Source organism: Lissotriton vulgaris, chromosome 5 (genome assembly GCF_964263255.1).
Source record: "Lissotriton vulgaris chromosome 5, aLisVul1.2, whole genome shotgun sequence".
Lineage (NCBI taxonomy): Eukaryota > Metazoa > Chordata > Amphibia > Caudata > Salamandridae > Lissotriton > Lissotriton vulgaris.
Genome location: NC_141693.1, coordinates 1500954493 through 1500977344, shown reverse-complemented (window position 1 = coordinate 1500977344; position 22852 = coordinate 1500954493). Strand labels below are relative to the sequence as shown.

Here is a 22852-nt window from a genome sequence, read left to right as displayed (position 1 = left end):
AAAATCCTTGTTGGGCAGGGGAAATTATTTGATCTAATAGTAGTGCTAAACGGGGGGGCAGTAGTTTAGCCAGTATATTATTATCGTAATTTAGTGATGACAATGAGCAGTATGACTCCCAGTGTTGAGGATCTTTGTCTGGTTTTAATAGTAATGTAACCACGGCCTCACGTAGTGTGGGCGGGAGCAGGCCAATCTCAGTAGCCTCTGAGTACATGGCAAGGAGGGACGGTGGCAATAAATGTTTGTATGTTTTATAGAACATGCCTATAGAGCCATCTAGGCTGGGTGCTTTAGAACTGTCCATGGAGTCTATTTCTTGAAATATCACCTCAGTGGAAAAAGGCTAGATAAGGAAGTGTTGGTGTGCGGGAGTGAGCCACCTCCTTCAAGTATTTTAATATCTCAGTGGTGTCACCGCCGAAACGCGAGGAGTATAGGTTAGAGTGATAACTGAGTAATTCTGTCTGTATGTCCACTGTGGTTGTGGCTCGTGTACTGTTGGTTTTCTGCAACTCCGGAAATATAGGATATGATGCTAGGCGGTCACAACATTCTGGCCAGTGTACAGTCTGGTCGTTCACCCAACCCCGCAGCAGTCGGCCATTGTGTACTTCCCCATAAATTTACTTCTCGCTCTGCGTATTTGCGGAAGTCAATGAGAAGCGTAGTGCATTTGGGCAGGCGATGGTCAGTATGTGTCTGAGAGTCAGACCAGTCCAAATCCATCAGTTCTGTTTCAATGCAGGCTCGGCTCCTGTGTAAGGCCCATACCACCACAGAGTGTTTAGATATGCATAAGCCCCTTATGTATGTTTTGAAAGCCTCCCATAGGTTGGCCTGCAATTGGATGTAGTCCTTTTTCACTGAAAACATTTCTGTTATTGCGAAACAGAGTGCTGAACTGAATAGTTCATCATGCCATGCCATGTTGGGAAAGCGCCATTGGCATACCAAACCAACACTAATGGGAATATGCAGTGTCATAACTACAAGGAAATGGTCAGATAGCGTGGGTTGGAGGTGTGTGATGGAACCAAACCATGGCGTGAACCTGCACACACTAGCCAGTAGCCAGTTTGTTACGATGTATTATGAGGTGCAGAGTGAAAAGTATATGCTATGGGGGAGGCATGTCGCAGGTGCCAGGGGTCACTGAGGGTATACATGTCACAGAGGTCTAGTAGCACACTTAGCGAATGGGGTTTGGCCATCGTGGCAAGAGCCGCGATGTCTTAGAGAGGGTCTGGAGTGCTTGAAAGAAGTCCGGTGTATCGATGTTGGGAGCATATATGCTTGTTGTTTTGCCACCAGTATGTATCTACCCTCAACATCAATGTAATTGGTGTATAGATGAAAGGGCAAGGTTTTATGGATTAGTGTACAGACAGACACCACGTGAGTAAGTACTTTAGCTGGAGAAATAACGATGGGTACCCCATGCAGTGGCGTAGCAGTGTGTAGGATTGGGCGCCAGATGTGTCTCCTGTAAGAAGGCTATCTGTACTCCATGTCTGTTAAGATATTGTAATACCCGCTAACCTTTACAGGATTATTAATGCCTTGGATATTACAGGACATGAAATTGATATCTGCAATACATTTCACGTTATGACAAGCGTTCATCATCTATGGTTATATTTGAAGTGTGGGCATAGAAGGTATGGTGTGTATGCGCTGTAAGAAACAGAATGAAGCAAAAAACAACAAACAAACATCCCAATAAGTACAATCCCCCCCCCTCCTCCCATACTTGGTGAGAACCTGCCAAGCAAATACCAAATATACCAATAAGGCAACAAAACATCCCCCAATGCTTAGGGTGGTGTCAACCTCAGGTGTGTAGCAACGCTGTGGTGGGTGGTCCTATGACACTGTCTTGAGTCGTGATTTTAACTTCTCCAGTCACTTAATCATCATGGTGCCGGCATCGTCCAAACCGAATTTTTGTTCCTTTGCTCCATCTAGCCATGCATTTTCCTTGTCGATACGTTCCCCTATTCGGTTTAATCGATGGGTGAGGGTATCAAAACGCACATATATTGCCTGGAAGCCAGCCCGTACTTCCACCATGATGGCGTCCACGGCTATTGATTGTGCTGTTTCTGGTCCTCCAGTCGCAACACCCTCTGTATTTAGCACTTCCCCTGGGTTGTCAGCTATCTTGTTTTTTTTTTGGTTTACTCTGCTTTGGATCACCTCGCACGACTGTTGGGGTCGGTTCAATGTGACTACTCTTGTACAGGCCTTGTAGGGGCAAATGTAGGTGTGGGCCCGAAAGTTGCTGGCTGATGAGGGTTATGAACCCGAAACCGGTCCCAGGATGCTTGTTTCCAGTCCAGGGAAGACATGGCTTGGCAGTTCAGGCTGGACTGTTCCCATGAGGCACAGGGTCAGACTGACTTGCATATGGCCATGTCTGAACTGGGGTGGTGGAGTGAGCTAAAGAAGTTGATGGATTAAGCCCAGATCAGTTGACTGGGGGTGAGTGATTGATTTGCTCAAACGCTCCATCCATCATCTCCTTTGGTATCGCTTTGTTCGCCCTAAGTTGGCAGGGTATGCCCAGACGTGGGTCCCTTTCTCACTTTCCCACTGGATTCAGGATAGCCTGGCTGATGAGGGTTATGAACCTGAAACCGGTCCCAGGATGCTTGTTTCCGGTCCAGGGAAGACACGGCTTGGTAGTTCGGGCTGGACTGTTCCTATGAGGTACAGGGTCAGACTGATTTGCATATGGCCATGTCTGAACTGGGGTGGTGGAGTGAGCTAAAGAATGATGATGGATTAAACCCAGATCAGTTGACTGGGGGTGAGTGATTGATTTGCTCAAACGCTCTGTCCATCATCCCCTTTGGAATCACTAGTAGTTCTCAGGCTGCAGGATAGCTGGTTGTACTGTTGTGGTGCCTGGTGTTTCTCCCAATTAAAAGAAAAGGGGGAGGGTGTTGCAGTGGATCAGCAGTGGAGAACAGTTAGTGCCCCACCACTGGGACACTCATAAACCCTAGGGTTGTCAGCTACCTTGTTTTTGTTTTTTATTTTACCCTTCGTCGGATCACCTCGCACCACTGTTTGGGTCAGTTCAATGTGACTACTCTTGTACAGGCCTTGTAAGGGCAAATGTAGGTGTGGGCTTGAAAGTTGCTGCTAGTAGTTCTCAGGCTGTGAGATAGCTGGTTGCACTTTTGTGGTGCCTGGTGTTTCTCCTAATTAAAAGAAAAGGGGGAGGGTATTGCAGTGGATCAGCAGTGGGGCGTAGTTAGTGCCCCACCACTGGGACACAAATAAACCCTGGTAGTAGATAAAGAGCTCTGATGCAGAGTGGCTCCCCCCAGCCAAAGAATAGTCCAGAGCGCAGAGTCAGTCAGGAACCGACAGTTCAGGGGAGAGGGGTTGTTGGCCTGAACTACGGCAAGCAATCATTAATGGGAGCTTTTGGAAATTTGAAAGAGGTACGGTGATATGCCCAAGGCGCGATGTTATGAAGTCCATGCCATCTAATGGTTTTTATTCTTTTAGAGGTGCCTCCTAATGGTGGGCCGCATCAGGTGTACAGATGAATGGGGCAGGAGCAGGCCTGAGTTCACGGCTGTATGGGCCACCTGGAGAGTTTCTGCTGGCCTTGACGCGTCAAATGGGGCAGTTGCCCTCACATCGCGGCACCTCAAGGCCACTCAGCGCAGGGTGATATTGGGGTGTCTTGGATCAGCAACGACATTGGGCCTCGCTGCACGACTCGCCTGCCACGCATCTCAGGCTCGCCCATGGCCTCTATCACTCTGCGGCCTTCAAGAAGCCCTGCAGCAGCTGCATGCGTGTCCAATACTGTTAGAACTGGGGGTCTCTGGTTGGCTGAGGTAGGTACCTTAGTCCAAATAGGGACCCTTGCTTCTAGTCAGGGAAAGGAGTGACTCCCTCTTAGATAACCCCTGCTCACCCCCCCAGTGGCTAGGCACGAGCAGCCAGGCTTATCTCCAAGGCAAGGCGAAAAGATTTTACAACCACACTCCCAGTAACAGAGTGATAACTCCACAAATGGACACCACACTGGTTTTTGTGAAAATAGCGTTATCTTTATCAAAAGCAATACGATGAGACCAAATGATAGAAATCCAACATATGCATTTTCGTAATATTTCACTTTGCCGGTTATTAGGCCAGCAATCACTTATAGGTTCTTGCGGTATTAATGAGCAGTTCACAATGATCTAATGGAGTCCTAATGTAATGCTATGCGGCTCGTAATGCAGTTCGTAATGTAGTAATAACACATTCCTTAATGCAAATACTAATGCAGTTTGTAACGCAGGAATAATGCAGGTCGTAATGCAAGAATAATGCGATTCGTAAATTCAAGCATAATGCAGTTCATAATGCAAGCATAATGTTCGTAATGCAAGAATAATGCGATTCATAATGCAAGAATCAGGCAGTTCGTAATGCAAGAAATATTGATGTACGCCAATCTGCGCAGTCAACTCGGGCCCCCACTAGGGCCAACACCAGAGACAACGGTCATAAGCCTAAAGGGGCGGCCCGGGTACTGCTGGACAGGTACGGGCTGCCCCGGGGACTCAGGGTGTCTAACACGGTGCAGCGGGAGAGAGTTCGGAGCACTCCTGTACTTCTCCTGCACGCTTCCCCAGGCCACACACGCTTGTGGCTCCCGACAGGAGTCCAAGCCTTACCTGGGGGGGTGCGCTGCCTCTCTTTCTCTCTCTCTCTCTCTCCCCGCACGTCGGATGTCCTGCTGGGCGGCGCAATGACGTTGTCGCTCCGTTGTTAGGTGACGCTGTAGCCGGACGGGTTACAGAGCTGCCTTCTCCTTCATTGACGAGCTTCGGCAGATTCCTCTTGGTAAACAACGATACGATCCCTTTCACCTTGCAGCTTTCGTAGCTTCAAGAAATCCTAGCATGTTGCGGCTCAGGCGGGCGGCGGTGACCCTTACTCACAGCCTCTGTTACGATGATGGCTCGGGCCACAAACAGCAATGCAGCAGAATGGACGAAGTTTCACACTGCGGGGCAATGCGATCATGGGGCACCTCGTAAACAGTACCACGGACCACACAGCAGCCTTCCAGAAATTCTGTAGCATATTGTGGCTTGGGCCGGTGGCGGGGATCCTTACTCGCAGCCTCAGTTACGATGACTGCTCGGGCCACAACAGAAACACAGCAGCGTGGACAATGTATCACGCTGCGGGGGCAATGCAATCACGGGGCACCTCGTAAACAGTACCACGGACCACATGGCAATGTCAGGTCTGCAAACGCACCATGCACCAAGCGTCGCTGAGACACGGTTGGAAACTTTTATGTTCCTGAGTTTCCACAACAGGGGACCAGCTCTCCTCTGGCCCTTGGAGACACTCTACTGCAGGACAGAGCACACAGCAAAGTCCTCACAAGCAGGGGGACACAGCACACAGCAAAGTCCCTTGACCTCTCCTTAGTCAAATCAGCAAACTGCAGGCCATCCCCAGAACACACAACAAGGGCAGTCTTTCTCTTCAGTCTCTTCAGCTGTTCTTCCTTGGCAGAGGTTCCTCTTGATCATGAAGTAGGTTCAATCCTTTTTCAATCTGGATTTCAGTCTTGAATTCAGGGGATTCAGCTCTCACATTTATAACCCTAAATGCCTTAGAAGTCTTTCTGTTCAGGGGGCTCTGACTCCAGGCCATACAAGACCTGGGTGTCTTCCTGCCAATGCACACCCTCTTCCTTTGATAGTGCAGGTCTGGGCCCCTGACGCTCAGCAGGAGGTGGAGCATCCTTTTGTGACAGCAACACAGCCCTCTTCACATCCAGGGGGGATACTCTTTCCCCCTCACTCAAATGCAGGCCAACCTGTTGCTGCCTCACCTACCCCTCTCTGGTGTTGGGGACACTCCCCAGACACTGCTACATCCAAACCCAGATGGTCAATACACAAACAGGCAGAGGCACACAGAATGGTTTAAAGACAAGAAACCAGACACTTCTTAAAACGTGGTTTCTAAGCACACAATTTAAAAAACATCTTCACAAACATATGTGTTATTATATTCTGAGGTCAGGCACACTAAACTCCATTCCTCCATCTTATGCCTACGGGAAGATATGTTGGAAACATGTGACACAGCATTCCCCATTCTGTCCTATGGGCAAAATGGCCTTGCAACAGTGAAAAACGAATTTGGCAGTATTTCACTGTCAGGACATGGTACGCACATCAGTACATGTCTAACCTTTCCCATACACTGCACCCTGCCCATGGGGTATCTTGGGCCTATTATAGTGGTGTCTAATGTGCATAAAAAAGGGAAGGTAAGGCCTGGCAAGTGGGTGCACTTGTCAGGACAACAAGGCAGTTAACAAACTGCGTGCAGGCACTGCAGTGGCAGGCCTGAGATCTCTTTTCAGGGCTACTTGTGTGGGTGGCACATTTAGTGATGCAGGCCCACAAGTAGCATTTGCATTACCAGCCCTGGCACACATAGTGCACTTTACTAGGGAATTTACTAGTAAACAAACATACCAATTATGGACAACTAATTGTCACAGCACTTTATACATGGACCACTTGCACGTTGACACTGATCAGCAGTGGCAAAGTGTTCAAAGCATCTAAGCCAGCAAAACCAAATCCATCATAGCATCAAAAATAGAGGAGGTAGAGGCAAAAAACCAGGGGTAACCACACCAAGAATTGGCAGGTCTAACAAATACACTGGCTCCGGTAGCCCTTAATGTGTAACTGTTGCTGCCCCTTCCACACTAGAGCTTTTGGGGTTAGATTGCTGCAGTAAGAGCGCTGGTTATCAGCCTATGGACCCATCCAGACTGGACCTAAGGACCAGGTCCGCCAGAGCTTTAGCACCACGCGGCCCTTACGGTTGCCTGTGTGGCCACATCCCCTATTCTTTTTAAATAAGCATGTGACTACCTAAGATCTCATGCTTTAGAAAGTGAATAAACTAACTGTTTACTCAAATGTCATTGGATCTATCACCTTCCTCCTCACAATGCACAATAACCACCGATTGATGTCATGTCTTAATTTATTTACAACAAGGGGTGGTGAGGGACAGAGTCTCTGAATTAAGCAGAAAGCTCTCACCCAGTCAAGAGATCAGGGCTAGATCCAACACCGTTTTTTAGCTCACTGCACCATCCCAGTTTCAGAACCTGGCTGTATGCAAATTAGTCTGTTCCTGTCCCAGTGCATGATGGGAACAGGGCAAACCAAACTACAAAAGCCAATTCTTACACTGGGAAGGAAACAAGCTCCCGGGGACCGGTTTCTGGCATTACAGCCGTCTTCGGCCCGGTTTGCTTGAATCCTGATGGTGCAATGAGCAAGGGTCTCACATCTAAGAATACCCTTCCACGCTTAGGGTGGACAAAAATATTTACAACAAGGGGTGGTGAGGGACAGAGTCTCTGAATTAAGCAGAAAGCTCTCACCCAGTCAAGAGATCAGGGCTAGATCCAACACCGTTTTTTAGCTCACTGCACCATCCCAGTTTCAGAACCTGGCTGTATGCAAATTAGTCTGTTCCTGTCCCAGTGCATGATGGGAACAGGGCAAACCAAACTACAAAAGCCAATTCTTACACTGGGAAGGAAACAAGCTCCCGGGGACCGGTTTCTGGCGTTACAGCCGTCTTCGGCCCGGTTTGCTTGAATCCTGATGGTGCAATGAGCAAGGGTCTCACATCTGAGAATACCCTTCCACGCTTAGGGTGGACAAAAATATTTACAACAAGGGGTGGTGAGGGACAGAGTCTCTGAATTAAGCAGAAAGCTCTCACCCAGTCAAGAGATCAGGGCTAGATCCAACACCGTTTTTTAGCTCACTGCACCATCCCAGTTTCAGAACCTGGCTGTATGCAAATTAGTCTGTTCCTGTCCCAGTGCATGATGGGAACAGGGCAAACCAAACTACAAAAGCCAATTCTTACACTGGGAAGGAAACAAGCTCCCGGGGACCGGTTTCTGGCGTTACAGCCGTCTTCGGCCCGGTTTGCTTGAATCCTGATGGTGCAATGAGCAAGGGTCTCACATCTGAGAATACCCTTCCACGCTTAGGGTGGACAAAAATATTTACAACAAGGGGTGGTGAGGGACAGAGTCTCTGAATTAAGCAGAAAGCTCTCACCCAGTCAAGAGATCAGGGCTAGATCCAACACCGTTTTTTAGCTCACTGCACCATCCCAGTTTCCGGATCTGGCTGTATGCAAATTAGTCTGTTCCTGTCCCAGTGCATGATGGGAACAGGGCAAACCAAACTACAAAAGCCAATTCTTACACTGGGAAGGAAACAAGCTCCCGGGGACCGGTTTCTGGCATTACAGCCATCTTCTGCCCGGTTTGCTTGAATCCTGATGGTGCAATGAGCAAGGGTCTCACATCTGACAATACCCTTCCACGCTTAGGGTGGACAAAAATATTTACAACAAGGGGTGGTGAGGGACAGAGTCTCTGAATTAAGCAGAAAGCTCTCACCCAGTCAAGAGATCAGGGCTAGATCCAACACCGTTTTTTAGCTCACTGCACCATCCCAGTTTCAGAACCTGGCTGTATGCAAATTAGTCTGTTCCTGTCCCAGTGCTTGATGGGAACAGGGCAAACCAAACTACAAAAGCCAATTCTTACACTGGGAAGGAAACAAGCTCCCGGGGACCGGTTTCTGGCATTACAGCCGTCTTCGGCCCGGTTTGCTTGAATCCTGATGGTGCAATGAGCAAGGGTCTCACATCTGAGAATACCCTTCCACGCTTAGGGTGGACAAAAATATTTACAACAAGGGGTGGTGAGGGACAGAGTCTCTGAATTAAGCAGAAAGCTCTCACCCAGTCAAGAGATCAGGGCTAGATCCAACACCGTTTTTTAGCTCACTGCACCATCCCAGTTTCAGAACCTGGCTGTATGCAAATTAGTCTGTTCCTGTCCCAGTGCATGATGGGAACAGGGCAAACCAAACTACAAAAGCCAATTCTTACACTGGGAAGGAAACAAGCTCCCGGGGACCGGTTTCTGGCGTTACAGCCGTCTTCGGCCCGGTTTGCTTGAATCCTGATGGTGCAATGAGCAAGGGTCTCACATCTGAGAATACCCTTCCACGCTTAGGGTGGACAAAAATATTTACAACAAGGGGTGGTGAGGGACAGAGTCTCTGAATTAAGCAGAAAGCTCTCACCCAGTCAAGAGATCAGGGCTAGATCCAACACCGTTTTTTAGCTCACTGCACCATCCCAGTTTCAGAACCTGGCTGTACGCAAATTAGTCTGTTCCTGTCCCAGTGCATGATGGGAACAGGGCAAACTAAACTACAAAAGCCAATTCTTACACTGGGAAGGAAACAAGCTCCCGGGGACCGGTTTCTGGCATTACAGCCGTCTTCGGCCCGGTTTGCTTGAATCCTGATGGTGCAATGAGCAAGGGTCTCACATCTGAGAATACCCTTCCACGCTTAGGGTGGACAAAAATATTTACAACAAGCCGGGCCGAAGAAGGCTGAAATGCCAGAAACCGGTCCCCGGTAGCTTGTCTCCTTTCTGGTGAAGAATTGGCTTGGTAGTTTAGTCTGCCCTGTTCCCATGATGCACTGGGCCAGGGACAGACTGATTTGCATATAGCCAGGTTCTGAGCTGGGATGGGGCAGTGAGATAAATAACGGTGATGGATCAAGCCCTGATCTTTGGACTGGGTAAGATTGGTCTGTTTAACTCAGACACTCTGTTCATCACCACCCCCTTTTCTAAATATGTCTTAATTTATTCACATTTGTGTAAATAGGTGCAGCTCTTCTGAAGATAGGCTAATGAAGAAAGAAAGTGCCAAGATGAATGCTGGAGAAGAAAATATCACTGAGAAGTAACAATAGTTTCCCAGGGCTAGTATCTTTCATGAATTCACATATATCCCAACATTCAGCTCTAGATGGTGATGCAATGTTTCCATCTTCTTTTCCCATATATAAAATACACTGTAATCTAGGTGCCTAGGTGTTTCCTAGCCTTAGTCAAGTCTTAAAGGACAACTTGGTAACTAAATGAATGGAGATGACATTAAATATTTTTCCTACTAAACAAAAAGTTGTAAGAGTCTCGTCTGATGTTAGAGGGATTACGTTATTTAAATGGACATGCACATATTTTCTGATAATGCACATTTAAGTGATGAGTAACTCCGAATGGTAACACACCACAGCCTGAATAATACAATTCAACTAAGCTTTTCTAACATTAATTCACCCTGTTTTGTTGCAGAGTCCTAGACTTCATCAGCGTAATGACCTATGATTTCCATGGAGGCTGGGACAATGTCACAGGGCACAACAGCCCTTACCGTGTAGGGCCGGAAGACCAGGGTGACTTCATTTACTTTAACAGTGTAAGAGTAAAACTGTAATCCAGTGCTTCTATCCTTACAAATTCATTTTGTGTCTGAAGGAGCTTCATCACTAGTGACAGGATATGATTCTGGTGTCCACAGGAGTTTGCAATGAAGTACTGGAGAGATAATGGCGTCCCTGCCGAGAAGCTGATGATGGGATTCCCAACCTATGGCCGCACCTTTCGACAAATTACCCCAAATGATTGCAGAATTGGTGCCCCAGTCAGTGGTGCTGGATCTACTGGAACCTACACCCGCGAAGCTGGATTCTGGGCCTACTATGAGGTGATTTTTTTAAGTGATTTCAATTGATATATTTCTCTAAGATCAACCGGTGTTCAGAAGGTGTTGGTCTTTTGATTTGCTCATTCCTGTTCTCGACCACATACAACAAATTACACTTCTGTGCCTACAGATCTGCACCTTCCTAAAAGGAGCCACAATGAAATGGAGCGATGAGCAGAAGGTACCTTATGCCTGCAAAGACTACGAGTGGGTCGGCTACGACAACGCTGTGAGCTACGAGGGCAAGGTAGGCCATTGGATCATGTACATCACTACATTAACTCAAGATGAGGGAAAGGAATGCTCATCTTATTAAATGTTTCATATACTTGTCATTCAAAACTCCTCACGGCTAGAGCGAGGATACGAATCAAACTGTGTTTCCATGTATTCCCTTTTGCTAAGAGACTTTTTTGTTTACGTGCAACCAAAGCTCAGCAACTTACCACTGCAAACGTTTTGCTTAGTTAGATATCAGCCAACTGGGTCTGAGATTTATGTTTGATATAATAACACTGTTAGAAATGGGGGTCTCTAGTAGGCAGAGATAGGTACCTTTGTCCAAATAGGGACCCTTGCTTCTAGTCAGGGTAAGGGGGATACACACTCCAGATAACCCATGCTCGCCCCCTTGGTAGCTTGGCACAAGCAGACAGGCTTATCCCAAAGGCAATGTGTGAAGTATTTGTACCAACACTCACAGTAACACAGTGAAAACACCACAAAAGGACTGGACACCACACCGGTTTAGAAAAATAAAGTATCTTTATCTAGACTAAACAAGACCAAAATAACAAACATCCAACATACAAGAAAAATGACTTTCAAAAGGATATTGCAAAAATAAGCTTGTAGAAAGTCATTTTTCTTAATACTTATGAGTTGGATTTTTGTTGTTTTGGTCTTGTTTAGTCTAGATAAAGATACTTTATTTTTCTAAACTGGTTTGGTGTTCTTTTGTGGTGTTTTCACTGTGTTACTGTGAGTATTGGTACAAATACTTTACACTCATAGGTTGTTATGTTATACTATGTTATGTTGCTTTACAATATGCAGATTTGCAGAACTCATTATCACCCAGGAGGCTATCCTGGCGCTGAGCAGGTGTGAATCTAGGAACAACTCTAACAAGCATTCCCTGCCTATTAGGACCACAGCGTGACATGTTGTGTCCCCAAATGCTACCTCAAGAGACCATCTACTTTCTAGCTCCTCCCCATCCAGTCTACGACCACCATGGGACTGGACTCCACCACTTGCAAGAGACACCCAGGAGTTAGACCTCCATACAGATGTCACTCCCAGGGGCCCAAATGCGTGAGGACGGAGCATAACCACGGCAGATTAAAGAGCAGAAGGCTACTCTATTAGGACAGGTGAACAGTTGAAACCTAAATACATACCATACATACATACATGCCAACATCCCTGTCTCACTACTACAAAGTTATCACTTCTACATATTCTACCACCCTAATGACTCTATCATTTGAAAAATGCATCATCTCTCGGTTTACTTTTTTTCTGGCCCTTTCAACTGCACAACTGCAGTGCATTTCACAATTTCCCACCAAAACCTCCTTGCCACCAAATCCGTCCAAAATATACATGTGCCCAACCACATTCGACAAATCACATACAAAGCTCAATAATATTTTTTTTTAACAGCCCAAACCTGATAACTGCACCAAATCAGTCTCCTCAAGGTGGATTAAAAAGACGATGGGACATAGTCTCCCACCCGCTAACATAGATAGCCATGGTAAAAACTGACCCTACTTCGTCCCCCTTCTGCTACACCATTCAATTTTGGCTCATGTAGACCAAAACCCATTTTTTTCTGAAAGGATGGGTTTTCATCTGTCTGATAATCCACACGTAGAAGCATGGAATACCGGGTTCAGCTACATAACCTGAAACCAAAAGAAAACTTTACAATCAAAAGCTCAAAAATGCATTTCATTATCCCTAATACAGCGTTTACAACATGCAGAGCACTACTTGTCCAAATCATAACTTCGAAACTAAACAAAAAGCCTAATCTCTTTCGTTCTGATGCGGCACCCATCTGAATGGAATGTGTACCGGTATCCATCAGTTCTTTTCATATGCAAACCAATCTTGACCTTGCTCCCCTTGGGAACAGTCCAGCCCGAACTCCCAGACCAGGTCCTACCTGAACCAGAAACAAGCACCCTGGGACCGGTTTCTGGGTATCACCCTCCTTCAGCCAGGGTAGCATGAATCCAGTGGCACAGTGAACACAGGACCCACGTCTGGGCGAGGGCCTTCCCACATTGGGTGACTAAAGCAAAAAGAACAGATGATGGACAGAATGCTGAACCAATCAAATACTCACCCCTAGTCACAGATCTGCATTTAATCCATCATTTATTTATTCACCACGCCACCCCAGTTTGAACCAAGTCATTTGCAAATGAGTCTTGACCCCGCTCCCCATGGGAACAGTCCGTCCTGAACTGCCAGGTCAGATCCTCCCGAGACAAGAAACAAGCTTCCTGGGACTAGTTTTGGGGTATCACCCCTCATTAACTAGGCTAGCTTGAATCCAGTTGCACAGTGAGCACAGGACCTACATCTCGCGTACTCTTCCCATTTATGGAGATAAAAGCAACAAAAAAAACAGATGAAAATAAAAGAGATGATGTTCAACCAGCAGTCTTTTCCTATCTGCATTACAAAATATTAAGCCCGTATGAGCTCTCTCATCTCTTTGAACCAAGCATCCACTTCGGCCTATTCTATTGCGTATCCTATGCAAGATAATCCTTGCCCTTTTCCCATTTGATCCTTCGTGGATTGTTCCAAATAATGGCACAAATGATCAAGCCTTTTCTCAACATCCTCCTCCTTCATACCGTCTTCTGAACCTCTGTCCAGAAGCTCTGAACAACCATAACATACATAGCTTCATTAACTGTACTGCAAAGCTTCAAAATCCGACCAACACAACGGATGTAAACTTTTTCCCAAACCCAATAACCTCTTGTGGTTACTGGTTCCGTCTTCTTGCCCACCCTCTTTCTTTCTTTTGTCCATCCCTGAAGTAGACACCTTCCCATTTCACCTGCTGATGGTTCGTAACCCCAGAATAATTTTCCATAAAAACTGAACCCTACCAATTTTCCAGCAAATGTTGTAGATGACACACCTTTATCAATATGAGCATGATGAACTTCACTACCTCCTCTCTTCTCTCTGTTAGCTCATTAGTGCTCTGACATCTTCTAAAAGCCCCACTGTTGAGAAATTGCTTCCAAGTCTTCCTTTAAGCTGTCCTAGTACTCTGTGCCAATCAAACTGAGGATCTTCGCTCTCCCATTTTCCATTTCTCTGTTGGTACCTCAGTCTTCCGCAGATATCCACCATGCAACAAATCATGGAATCTCTGCCACTGTGAATGAGACAACGTGTCTGCTATGTTATTGTTCACACATGGCACATGTTTTGCTCTAAATAGAATATTTTATTATAGATATGTTTTATTTTCAAGAATAAGCAACATAAGGTGGTCCCAACATGCACCCATAACTTTGCGAACGTAAACGGAGTTAAACACATTGTCATTACAGTGATTTACCAAGCATAAGGTATCCATCGATCTGCTAGAAATATATTTGTGAGTACATCATCTCTATTGTTTTGCATGGCTTTAGGTGGCATCTGATCTCAGTTGAGGTCCATCTGCCCCATCTGTTGACCCCAATGCATAGTACTTGAGCTAGCTGCCCCTCACCTTGTGCTCAGTTTGCATAATGTGTCTGGCATGGTATTGTGCAGTGTATTGTATGTAAGGGAAATTGCCCCTTCCCCATTTCAACAATAAGAATTCTTCCTTACAAGGGAGCACATTCTGGGGTCTCAATCCCTCCAGCCCCTCCGCCAGCCAAGCGTGTCGCAATTGAGTGTACTTCAGGAATTGATTCAGATTCAGTTTAAATTACTGTAGTAGGGAGAGGAAGGGCCTGGCGTCCCCATTTTCCAGCAGATCTCCAACTTTGGAGATTCCAACCCCACATTTAACCTACCTATGACCCCACCCATAGTGTTGTTTCTTTGGTGACTTTTTGTGCCTAGCCAATACATTTAGTAGCTTTTTCCCATGTGTCTAATGTCACTTGGTTGCTGGCAGCAACTGTCAGGATGTTTTCCCCCACACAGGTAAAGTGAATGTGTTCTTGTCTGTAGCTTTGTCCTTTCCAACCAAAAGGCCGAGTGGTCCTAGGGAGCGAAGTTCCAATAGTTTATATTTATCAGATGTGACGCTCAGTAGTAGGCCTTAATATCTGCAATGGTGAGCCCTCTATTGTAGGGATTTCGTTGTATCCTCTTAAGTGCTACTCTGGGATTGTTCTTGTTCTCCCCCCTTCTCCCCGGAATTTCAGCTCTTTCTCTATTTTGGCAAACTTGTCTTGTAGGATACGATGATACATGTTTTGAAGAGCATAGAGCAGCTTGGGAAGTGTGATAATTTAGAAGATGGCCGCCCTTCCCAAAAGTGTGGAGGGTAGCCCACGCCATCTCTCTTAATCTTCCAGGAAGTTCCGTACCACCCGCCACAAATTCCTGTTCAGACATACTTCTCTACGGGGGTCAATATATTCCCAAGTACTTAAAACAATCCGGAGTCACCGCGAGTCTCTGCAGGATCACGGTCAGGTCCATTGGGCTGATACAACACTGACTTCTCCTAGTTTATCTGATAACCTGAAGGATTGCCGTATTTCTCGAATATCCAGAAGACAGCAGGGATCATCGTTGAGGGCTCGTAAATAAGGAGGAGGATTTCCTCAGCATAGAGCAATATTTTCTCCACCTTCTCACTTGTGTCTGATATTTTGAACCTCATTATCCCAGTGTGCTCTCATATTAAGCATGCCAAGGGTTCTATGGTGGTCGCGAATACAAGAGGAGACAGGGGGCAACCCTGGCGGGTCTCCCTCTCAATCGAGTACACCGTTGATAGAGTACCTTTCACTCGCACTGTTGTTGTTGGAGCCGGATACAGAATCTCCATCTATTTAACATATTGAGAGTCAAACCCGAAATTCTGTAGAGTTTACTCAAAGAAGGGCCAGTGGATAACATTAAAATGCTTTTCCGCATCTAGAGAGAGGAAGACATGAGGAGCTGGCCTATCTTTAACTTAATTCAGTCAGTTATGGCTGTGTCGTAAATTGAACCTTGTTGACCTACTGGGCATGAATTCTGACTGATCTCTATGTATAAAAGGATGACCTTTAGGTTGTAAGTAGCGAGTATTGTAGCTAGTATCTTAACTTTGATGTTCAACAAGGAGATTGGACGATAGGACTTGCACTGTTCCCTAGGTTTACCCTCCTTATGTATCATAGTGAATGTGGCACGTTGGAGGCCTGCTGGTAAGGCCCCCTAATCTCTTGACTCGCTGATCAGGGTTAAAAGATGAGGCCACAAGAGTCCAGCCTATTGCTGGTAAAATTCCACAGGTACACTGTTGGGCCCTGGGACTTTACCCAGGATTAATTTTGCAGTGGCTGCCTGAACTTTGTAAAATGTGATATCCCCCTCTACTGCCTCCTGGGCTTCCACATCGAGCACTGGGGTGGCAACATTACCTACATGTTGTTTGACTTGGGGTGTTCCATTCAATGGACGCAGACTGTAGAATGACCCATAGAAGCAAATTTCTCTGCTATTTGCTTGTCCATTATATAAGACGCCCCTGATTGGTCTGTGATGCGCCTCACCCACAGGCCCTCCATCTCTCTCCTGCTCAACCGCACTAAGAATTTACACTCTTTGTCTCTTGTTTCATACAGACAATGGTATGTGGCCAGCATTTGTTTCTTTGTCCTCCTTGTGCCAAGTCACAAAACTCCGTTTTCAAGATTGTGATCTGTCTGACGATAAGAATGGTCAGAAATTGCTCCCACTGCAATTCTTAACTGCAGGAACTATCTCTCAAGCCACTTAAGTTCCTCAATCATGATCTTTTTTTTCTGCGCGATTATGTTTCGAGCCCTATCCCAGAGGACCATATAGTAGGCCTCCCACAGTTCTATTGCTGATATTCAGGATCCCTCATTCTCCGTGAAGTAGAGCTTTGTATCTATTTGGAGTTCTAAAGCTATCTCTGGGCCGCGTAAGTCCCAGGCATTCAGCTTCCAATCAGCACCCCCTTGCTTCCTCTTCTGACTCACTGTAAGTAGAAGGGGAAATGGTTCGAGAGACCTCTCACCATATATTGCACACATTCTATAATACTGACCTCCCCTACTGGGGCAAACACATAGTCCAGCCTAGAGAAAACCCTGTGGGCCCCGGAGAAATAAGAATAACATATATTTTCTGGATGTTTACGTCACCACAGGTCAGACAGTCTCATCGAAAAAATGGTACAGACACAGTGAAAAAACAGATATAAAATAACATTTGCAGTTTCAGAAAGACCAATCCCCGCCGTGGAACATAAAAACATATGCAAACAGTGTGTTCTCTGCTAAGGAGCTAAATCCAGCAAACCCATCCTGCACACATTTACAACATCGCCCAGCAATCAACATCCATACCTGAAGTGGTGGTGGTCAATCACGAGGGATCAGGGAGAGAGGTATGCTGCACCCCGGGCTGCCAGCCATCAAGGTAGCACCATCAATATCCGAGCCCGAAGAAGTGCTGCCCTAAACAGACCCAGGTAAAAGATCCTGGCAGTCACAGGCAGCATTGGTTGCTTCCGTAATCCCCTATCCTCCTCCCAACGGATCGCCTCCTGTTCATGATACGCCCAGTGTATCAGTTCCAATCCCCAGCATTAAACATGGGGAGCAATGGGGGATTTCCAGCTCACAGACAATTGCCAGCAAGCAAGGATTAAAGCCAAGTCCAAAAATCCATCAGCTAGCTTCCTAGCTGCTGAACGCTCGTGGAGACCCCAAAAACTCCCTGCACTATCTGCAAGATCGTTTACCAATAAGGCAGTACAAATGAGCAAGACCAAACATATGATAAAAGCCACATTTTAGGGCAGTGGGGGCACTCTGAAGGAGCAGACGGAAGCATAATATGAATACGAAGGAGAGTCAGATAGGCGCAGTGAAGGTTGAAAAAATTGGATACCTTTAAAATGAGCGTTCCTGGACAACTGGAAACTACACTCTAAAACCCTCCTCCAGTAGGAATCAGAAAGAGGTGACCAAAAGTCTGCCTCCCAATGGGCCCAGAGACACTTCAGCTGCCCTATGTGCCCCACCGGAACGCCATAAGTGTCCTGGAGATCCAAAAAGGGGCACAGCTCCCACCCACGAATGAATCTCCCAAAACATCAATCCCCATATCTGAACAATCTCATAGACCCGGCCAAGCACCTGGGTGACTCCATCGTCCAACCAACGCAAGAGGCAATTCACAAGTATAAGGGGTTGAACCATGCAACCGCTTCAGCAATCGGTCCCACAGATATTGCCCAGCCCTAATTAGGACGTTCAATGACTGCATCCTAACAGCAGACCTTGGCCATAATAACAAGCCCAGCAGGCAATCTTTGGAGTGAGAACCACCTTCCCTGGTTCCCACGCCCTCCCAAAGAAAGGCCAGCCAACATGCCACCCACTGCAGCTGAGCCACTAAAATATAGAGTTCAAAATCAGGCGATACTAAACCTCCCTCAATCACAGGCAACCACCTCTTTCAGAGAGCCACTCAAAGATGAGAGGTACCCCAGTACAGCAAAATCAACAAAGTATCTAGCTCTCAGAAAAATCTTTTCGGGAGCTCCAACGGGACGGTTACAAAAAGACAAAGTAATCGCAGCAGCATAATTATTTTGGAGAGAGCCACTCGGCTGTGAACGGATAAGGGCAGCATGACCCAGAAAGCAGTAGTTCTATGTAACCCAGTTAACATACACCCATAATTCCCTTTGTACAACAAAGCAAAATGTATAATCAGCTGCAATGTGCAAGCCTTGGGAATGACGACCTTGACTAATCGTGCAAACAAAGGGCTTCATAGCTAGAGCAAATAATAAGGGGAAAGTGGACAACCCTGTAGAGTCCCGCACTCAACTGTAATAATGTCAGAGAACTATCCACCAGTATGAATCCTGGCCAGAGGGCCAGTATAGAACAGCCATGTTCATTTAACAAAAGGTAAGCCCATGCCCACATTGGGCATAGTAATGTACAGAAAATCCGAATGGAACAAATCAAATGCTTTCCGAATAGCTATGTAAATAACTAAAGTCTTAGAAGGGAGATATTCTCTATGATCAATCACCAGGAATAGCTGCCCAATATTGGGTATGGTGATATGAAACTAGTCTGATCCGGATGGATCTGGGTACACATGTGGGGGAGCAACCTAGTTGCCAAGATTCATCTCAAAAGTTTAGAATCAACATTTAACATCAACCAGGGGGCGATAGGAGTTTAGCAGGAGAGGGTCCTGGTCCTTCTTTGGGAGCGACACAATCGCAGCCTCCCTCAATGAGGGTGGAAACTGTCTGCACAGCCGAGAATCATTGAAGAGGTTCATCAGGTCATCAGGTGAGGCACAATAGTAGAAGCAAAGGGCGCTTAAAATTCAACTGAAAACCCATCTAAACCAGGCTTTTCCCTTGCCATCTTCATAATCGCACCGCACCTCCTGCTCAGTGACATCTCTACCAAGTAGGTCCACCACCACAAGAAGCGGTAAATAGGAATTCTGGCTATAATCCAACATGTCGGCATCCGTGCACACAGACCCGGAAGTATATAGCTCACAATAATGCCACAGAAACACAGCATTAATCTCCTCTTGAGTGGACAAAATGCGCTCTAAACAATCCCAATTCTGAGGTGCAGAGCAGCCCTCCCTAACCTCGCGAGTGAGCCAGGCCAACTTTCTGCCAGATTTATCTCATTCCTCATAAACCCGAGCCGTACAAGCCTTATTATCAAAGCTACGAAGGTGCTCAACCAACACAAAAACTTTCTTCCTCTCCTCAAGCAGCCGACACCTACCATCTGAAGTTCACTCCAACTCACTGACAGCTCATCCAGCACCCCCTCCTGCTGACGGATCTTAGAGAGGAGTAGGGGTATGAACCCTGACATTACTAGAAATATAGTACCCCGAAGTACCACCTTCATCGCTTCCCATTCCACCCCAATCGTAGAGATTGACCCAGCATTATCTGCCCAATGTGATCCCCCAACAGTCCCACCAGCAATCCACCAAATCCCACACATTCAACCACGATTGGGAGGCCATCGCCAATCTACCTGCAGGCGTACCCCTCAATGGTGGGTGCGAGCAGTCCAACTCCAAATCTTCCATGCAATTGAAGTCACCCCCCACCACCCTCCAGTAAGGGACCATCTGTGCCAGCAGGGGCGTCAAGCTAACAAGGAATGTGGTTTGATCCACATTAGGCGCATACACATTCAAAAGAGCAAGGTCTCTGCCATCCAGGCTCCCCAACACTAGAACATAATAACCTTCCAGGTCCACGACTGCCCTATGCCAGCAGAATGGAACTCTTGGCCAAATCCAAATGAGAGTGCCGTGAGAGAAGGCAAAGTAAGAGGTAGCATATAAATGGCCATGCCAGCGGCCCGAAGGGTCCGACCCTCCGACTCTGTAAGACAAGCAGTTTCAAATAGGACTACACATTATATGGCTTGGATGGGGAGGAAAGGCGCCAAACATTCCATGTTAATATCTTAATATGCAAAGGCATGAAAGTCATATTTGAGGAGGGTAAGGCCTCAGCAAAGGCCAACCAATACAACAATTGCAGTGGGCTCAGCCGAACCCATCGTGCCAATCAATCAATCAATCAATCAATCAATCAAACAATCAATCAATCAATCAATCAGGGATTTGTAAAGCAAACTACTTACCTGTTAGGCTCTCAATGGGCTAGAAGGGGTGGGGGTGTGCAGCTTCATTAAGGTCATTCGAAGAGCTATGTCTTGAGGTCTTTTCTGAATTAGTTCAGTGTCAGGATTCGCCGGAGGTGAAGGGGGAGTTCATTCCAGGTCTTGGCTGCGAGGTATGAGTCTAGGGAGAGGTCGGCTGAGCGGAGGTTTGTCTTTGGGGGCATGAAAGGAGAGGCAGTCGTTGAGGTATTGTGACCCGATGCTGTGGAGGGCCTTTTAGGCATGTGTGAACTGCTTGAAAGTAATTCTTTTGACGGGGAGCCAGTGAAGGTCAGAGAGGTGTTGGTGAGGTGGTTGTGCCATGGGATATCAAAGAATAATTTGGCTGAGTCATTCTGGACGGTCTGGAGTTTGTGAAGGACTTTTTTGTTGATTCTGGCGTAGAGGGTGTTGCCGTAATTCAGTCTGCTGGTGATAAGGGCGTGAGTTACCGTTTTCCTTGAGTTGGAGGGTATCCATTTGAATGTTTTACTTAGTATGTGGAAGCTGCTAAAGCATGTAGAGGAGACAGCGTTGATCTGGTGATTCATAGTGAGCGATGTGTCCAATATGAAGTGGACGTTACATGCATGGTCTGTAGTGGTGGGTGGGTTTCCGAGGGCGGGGGCCACCAGGTGTCGGTCCATGCAGAGGGGGCAGAGCCAAGGATGAGGGGCTATTTTCTCTGAGTTGAGTTTCAGGCAGCTGTTCTTTATCCAGATTATGATGGCTTTCATCCCTTCTTGGAAATTGTGCCTGGTCATGTCAGGTTCCTTGGTGAGGGAGAGGATGAGCTGGGTGCAATCGGCATAGGAGACGATGTTGAGCCCATGGTTTCTGACAATGGATGCAAGAGGGGCCATGTAGACATCTGTGGTGGTGAGGAGGGCAGTCTCCATGCTGTGGTTGCTGTGGAATCCCGATTGGGAGGTGTCTAGGATGTTGTTGGCTTTGATGAAGTAGGCTAGTTGGGTGTTGACCGCCTTTTCGATTACCTTGACTGCACTCTCGCCAGTCTCTGCCAATCTCACAACACCACTGCCCTGAGAACATAGTCGCTGACAAACTAAAACACAGACATCAGACCATGAAATCCCATGGCAACATACTACCCACCACCCCCAAAGACTGAGATATGCGACCATCCTGTCCAAACTCCATACAAGCCCCCTCTAAGACCAAAGAAATGGCTAAAGGATCAAACTGATCCATAATAGAAAATGCAGTATGAGGTGGCAGCCATCTACAGTGGGCACAAACTTACAATGAACAATGCAGTACAATAATAGAGAATGCCCCACAAGCCCCCCCGCCCCACCCTGACCCCCAGAGCCCCCCACAACAAAAACAAAGACATTAAATATTTAGCAATAGGCAGTAAGCTGGTCAACTTAAAACAAAGAGAGTGAGGTTAAGCAAATGTGAAAGGCATCACACGACCAACTGAAAACAACCAAGCCTTCCTGATCCCTTAAAGTATGTATAGACAGTGAGTTATGCAACCTGAAAAGGAATAAGGAGGATAAGTAAATTATTATAGGAATTGTAGCGGCTGTTCAAACCAAGTCATCAGCATATCGAGGAGTAACACCCGGCAGAACCTCTCCAATGCCAGGCAACACAGACGTTGCATAATCAGATTTGGTGGAACAGCTTACCGGGGACACACATGCCGAGCCAGTCCCCCACCTGGCCCAAAAGTAGCAGCTGTCTCCACCATCCTAGATTGTTCCAACGCCACTTGATAGCTGGATGGACGAGCTGCTTCCTGCCATCTGCATAGCTGGCGTTTAGGGCGTCGATCACGGTCAGGCCCAGATGTCTTGAGATGCTTTGTGCCCTGGTTGAGCAATTCAATCCAGTCCCAGGCCGCAGATGAGTTCATAAAACAATTTACAGTGTCCTCTGATTGGACCTGCATATGGCCCAGGAAGAGTATAGGAGTCCCAATTCCTACACTTGGGCATTATCCACTACAAACAGGCCATGGGCCCGGGCCTGCTGCGGAAGATGATCGCGGTCCCGAAAATGTAGATGGCGGGGTCCCAGGTCGAGGCTCCTGTGCCGGGAGTCCAGGCAACCTCTCCAGGGCGTAGAAGCTAGAGAGCCCATCAAGTGCCACAACCTCCCGCAATCAGGACTCAAGGAAGGCCTGGAGGAAGTTCCCCTTAGTACGCTCGGGCAACCCCAAAGCCTAGACATTATTAAGTCTGGCCATGGGTAGCCCCCAGAACACCACAAGCCCCAGCCGATCCTCCTTTGAGCCGGAATCATG

At 46.9% G+C, this 22852-nt stretch overlaps 1 protein-coding gene across 1 annotated transcript in view; it reads left to right on the top strand.

Annotated features, from left to right (window-relative positions):
- The window catches only part of LOC147712854 (acidic mammalian chitinase-like), a 325733-nt gene that overhangs the window by 170188 nt on the left and 132693 nt on the right, over positions 1-22852 (top strand). The window contains exons 6-8 of the mRNA XM_086919719.1: positions 10261-10384; positions 10487-10672; positions 10803-10919. Coding sequence (XP_086775845.1) covers positions 10261-10384; positions 10487-10672; positions 10803-10919 — 427 coding nt within the window. The remainder of the gene's footprint in view (positions 1-10260; positions 10385-10486; positions 10673-10802; positions 10920-22852) is intronic.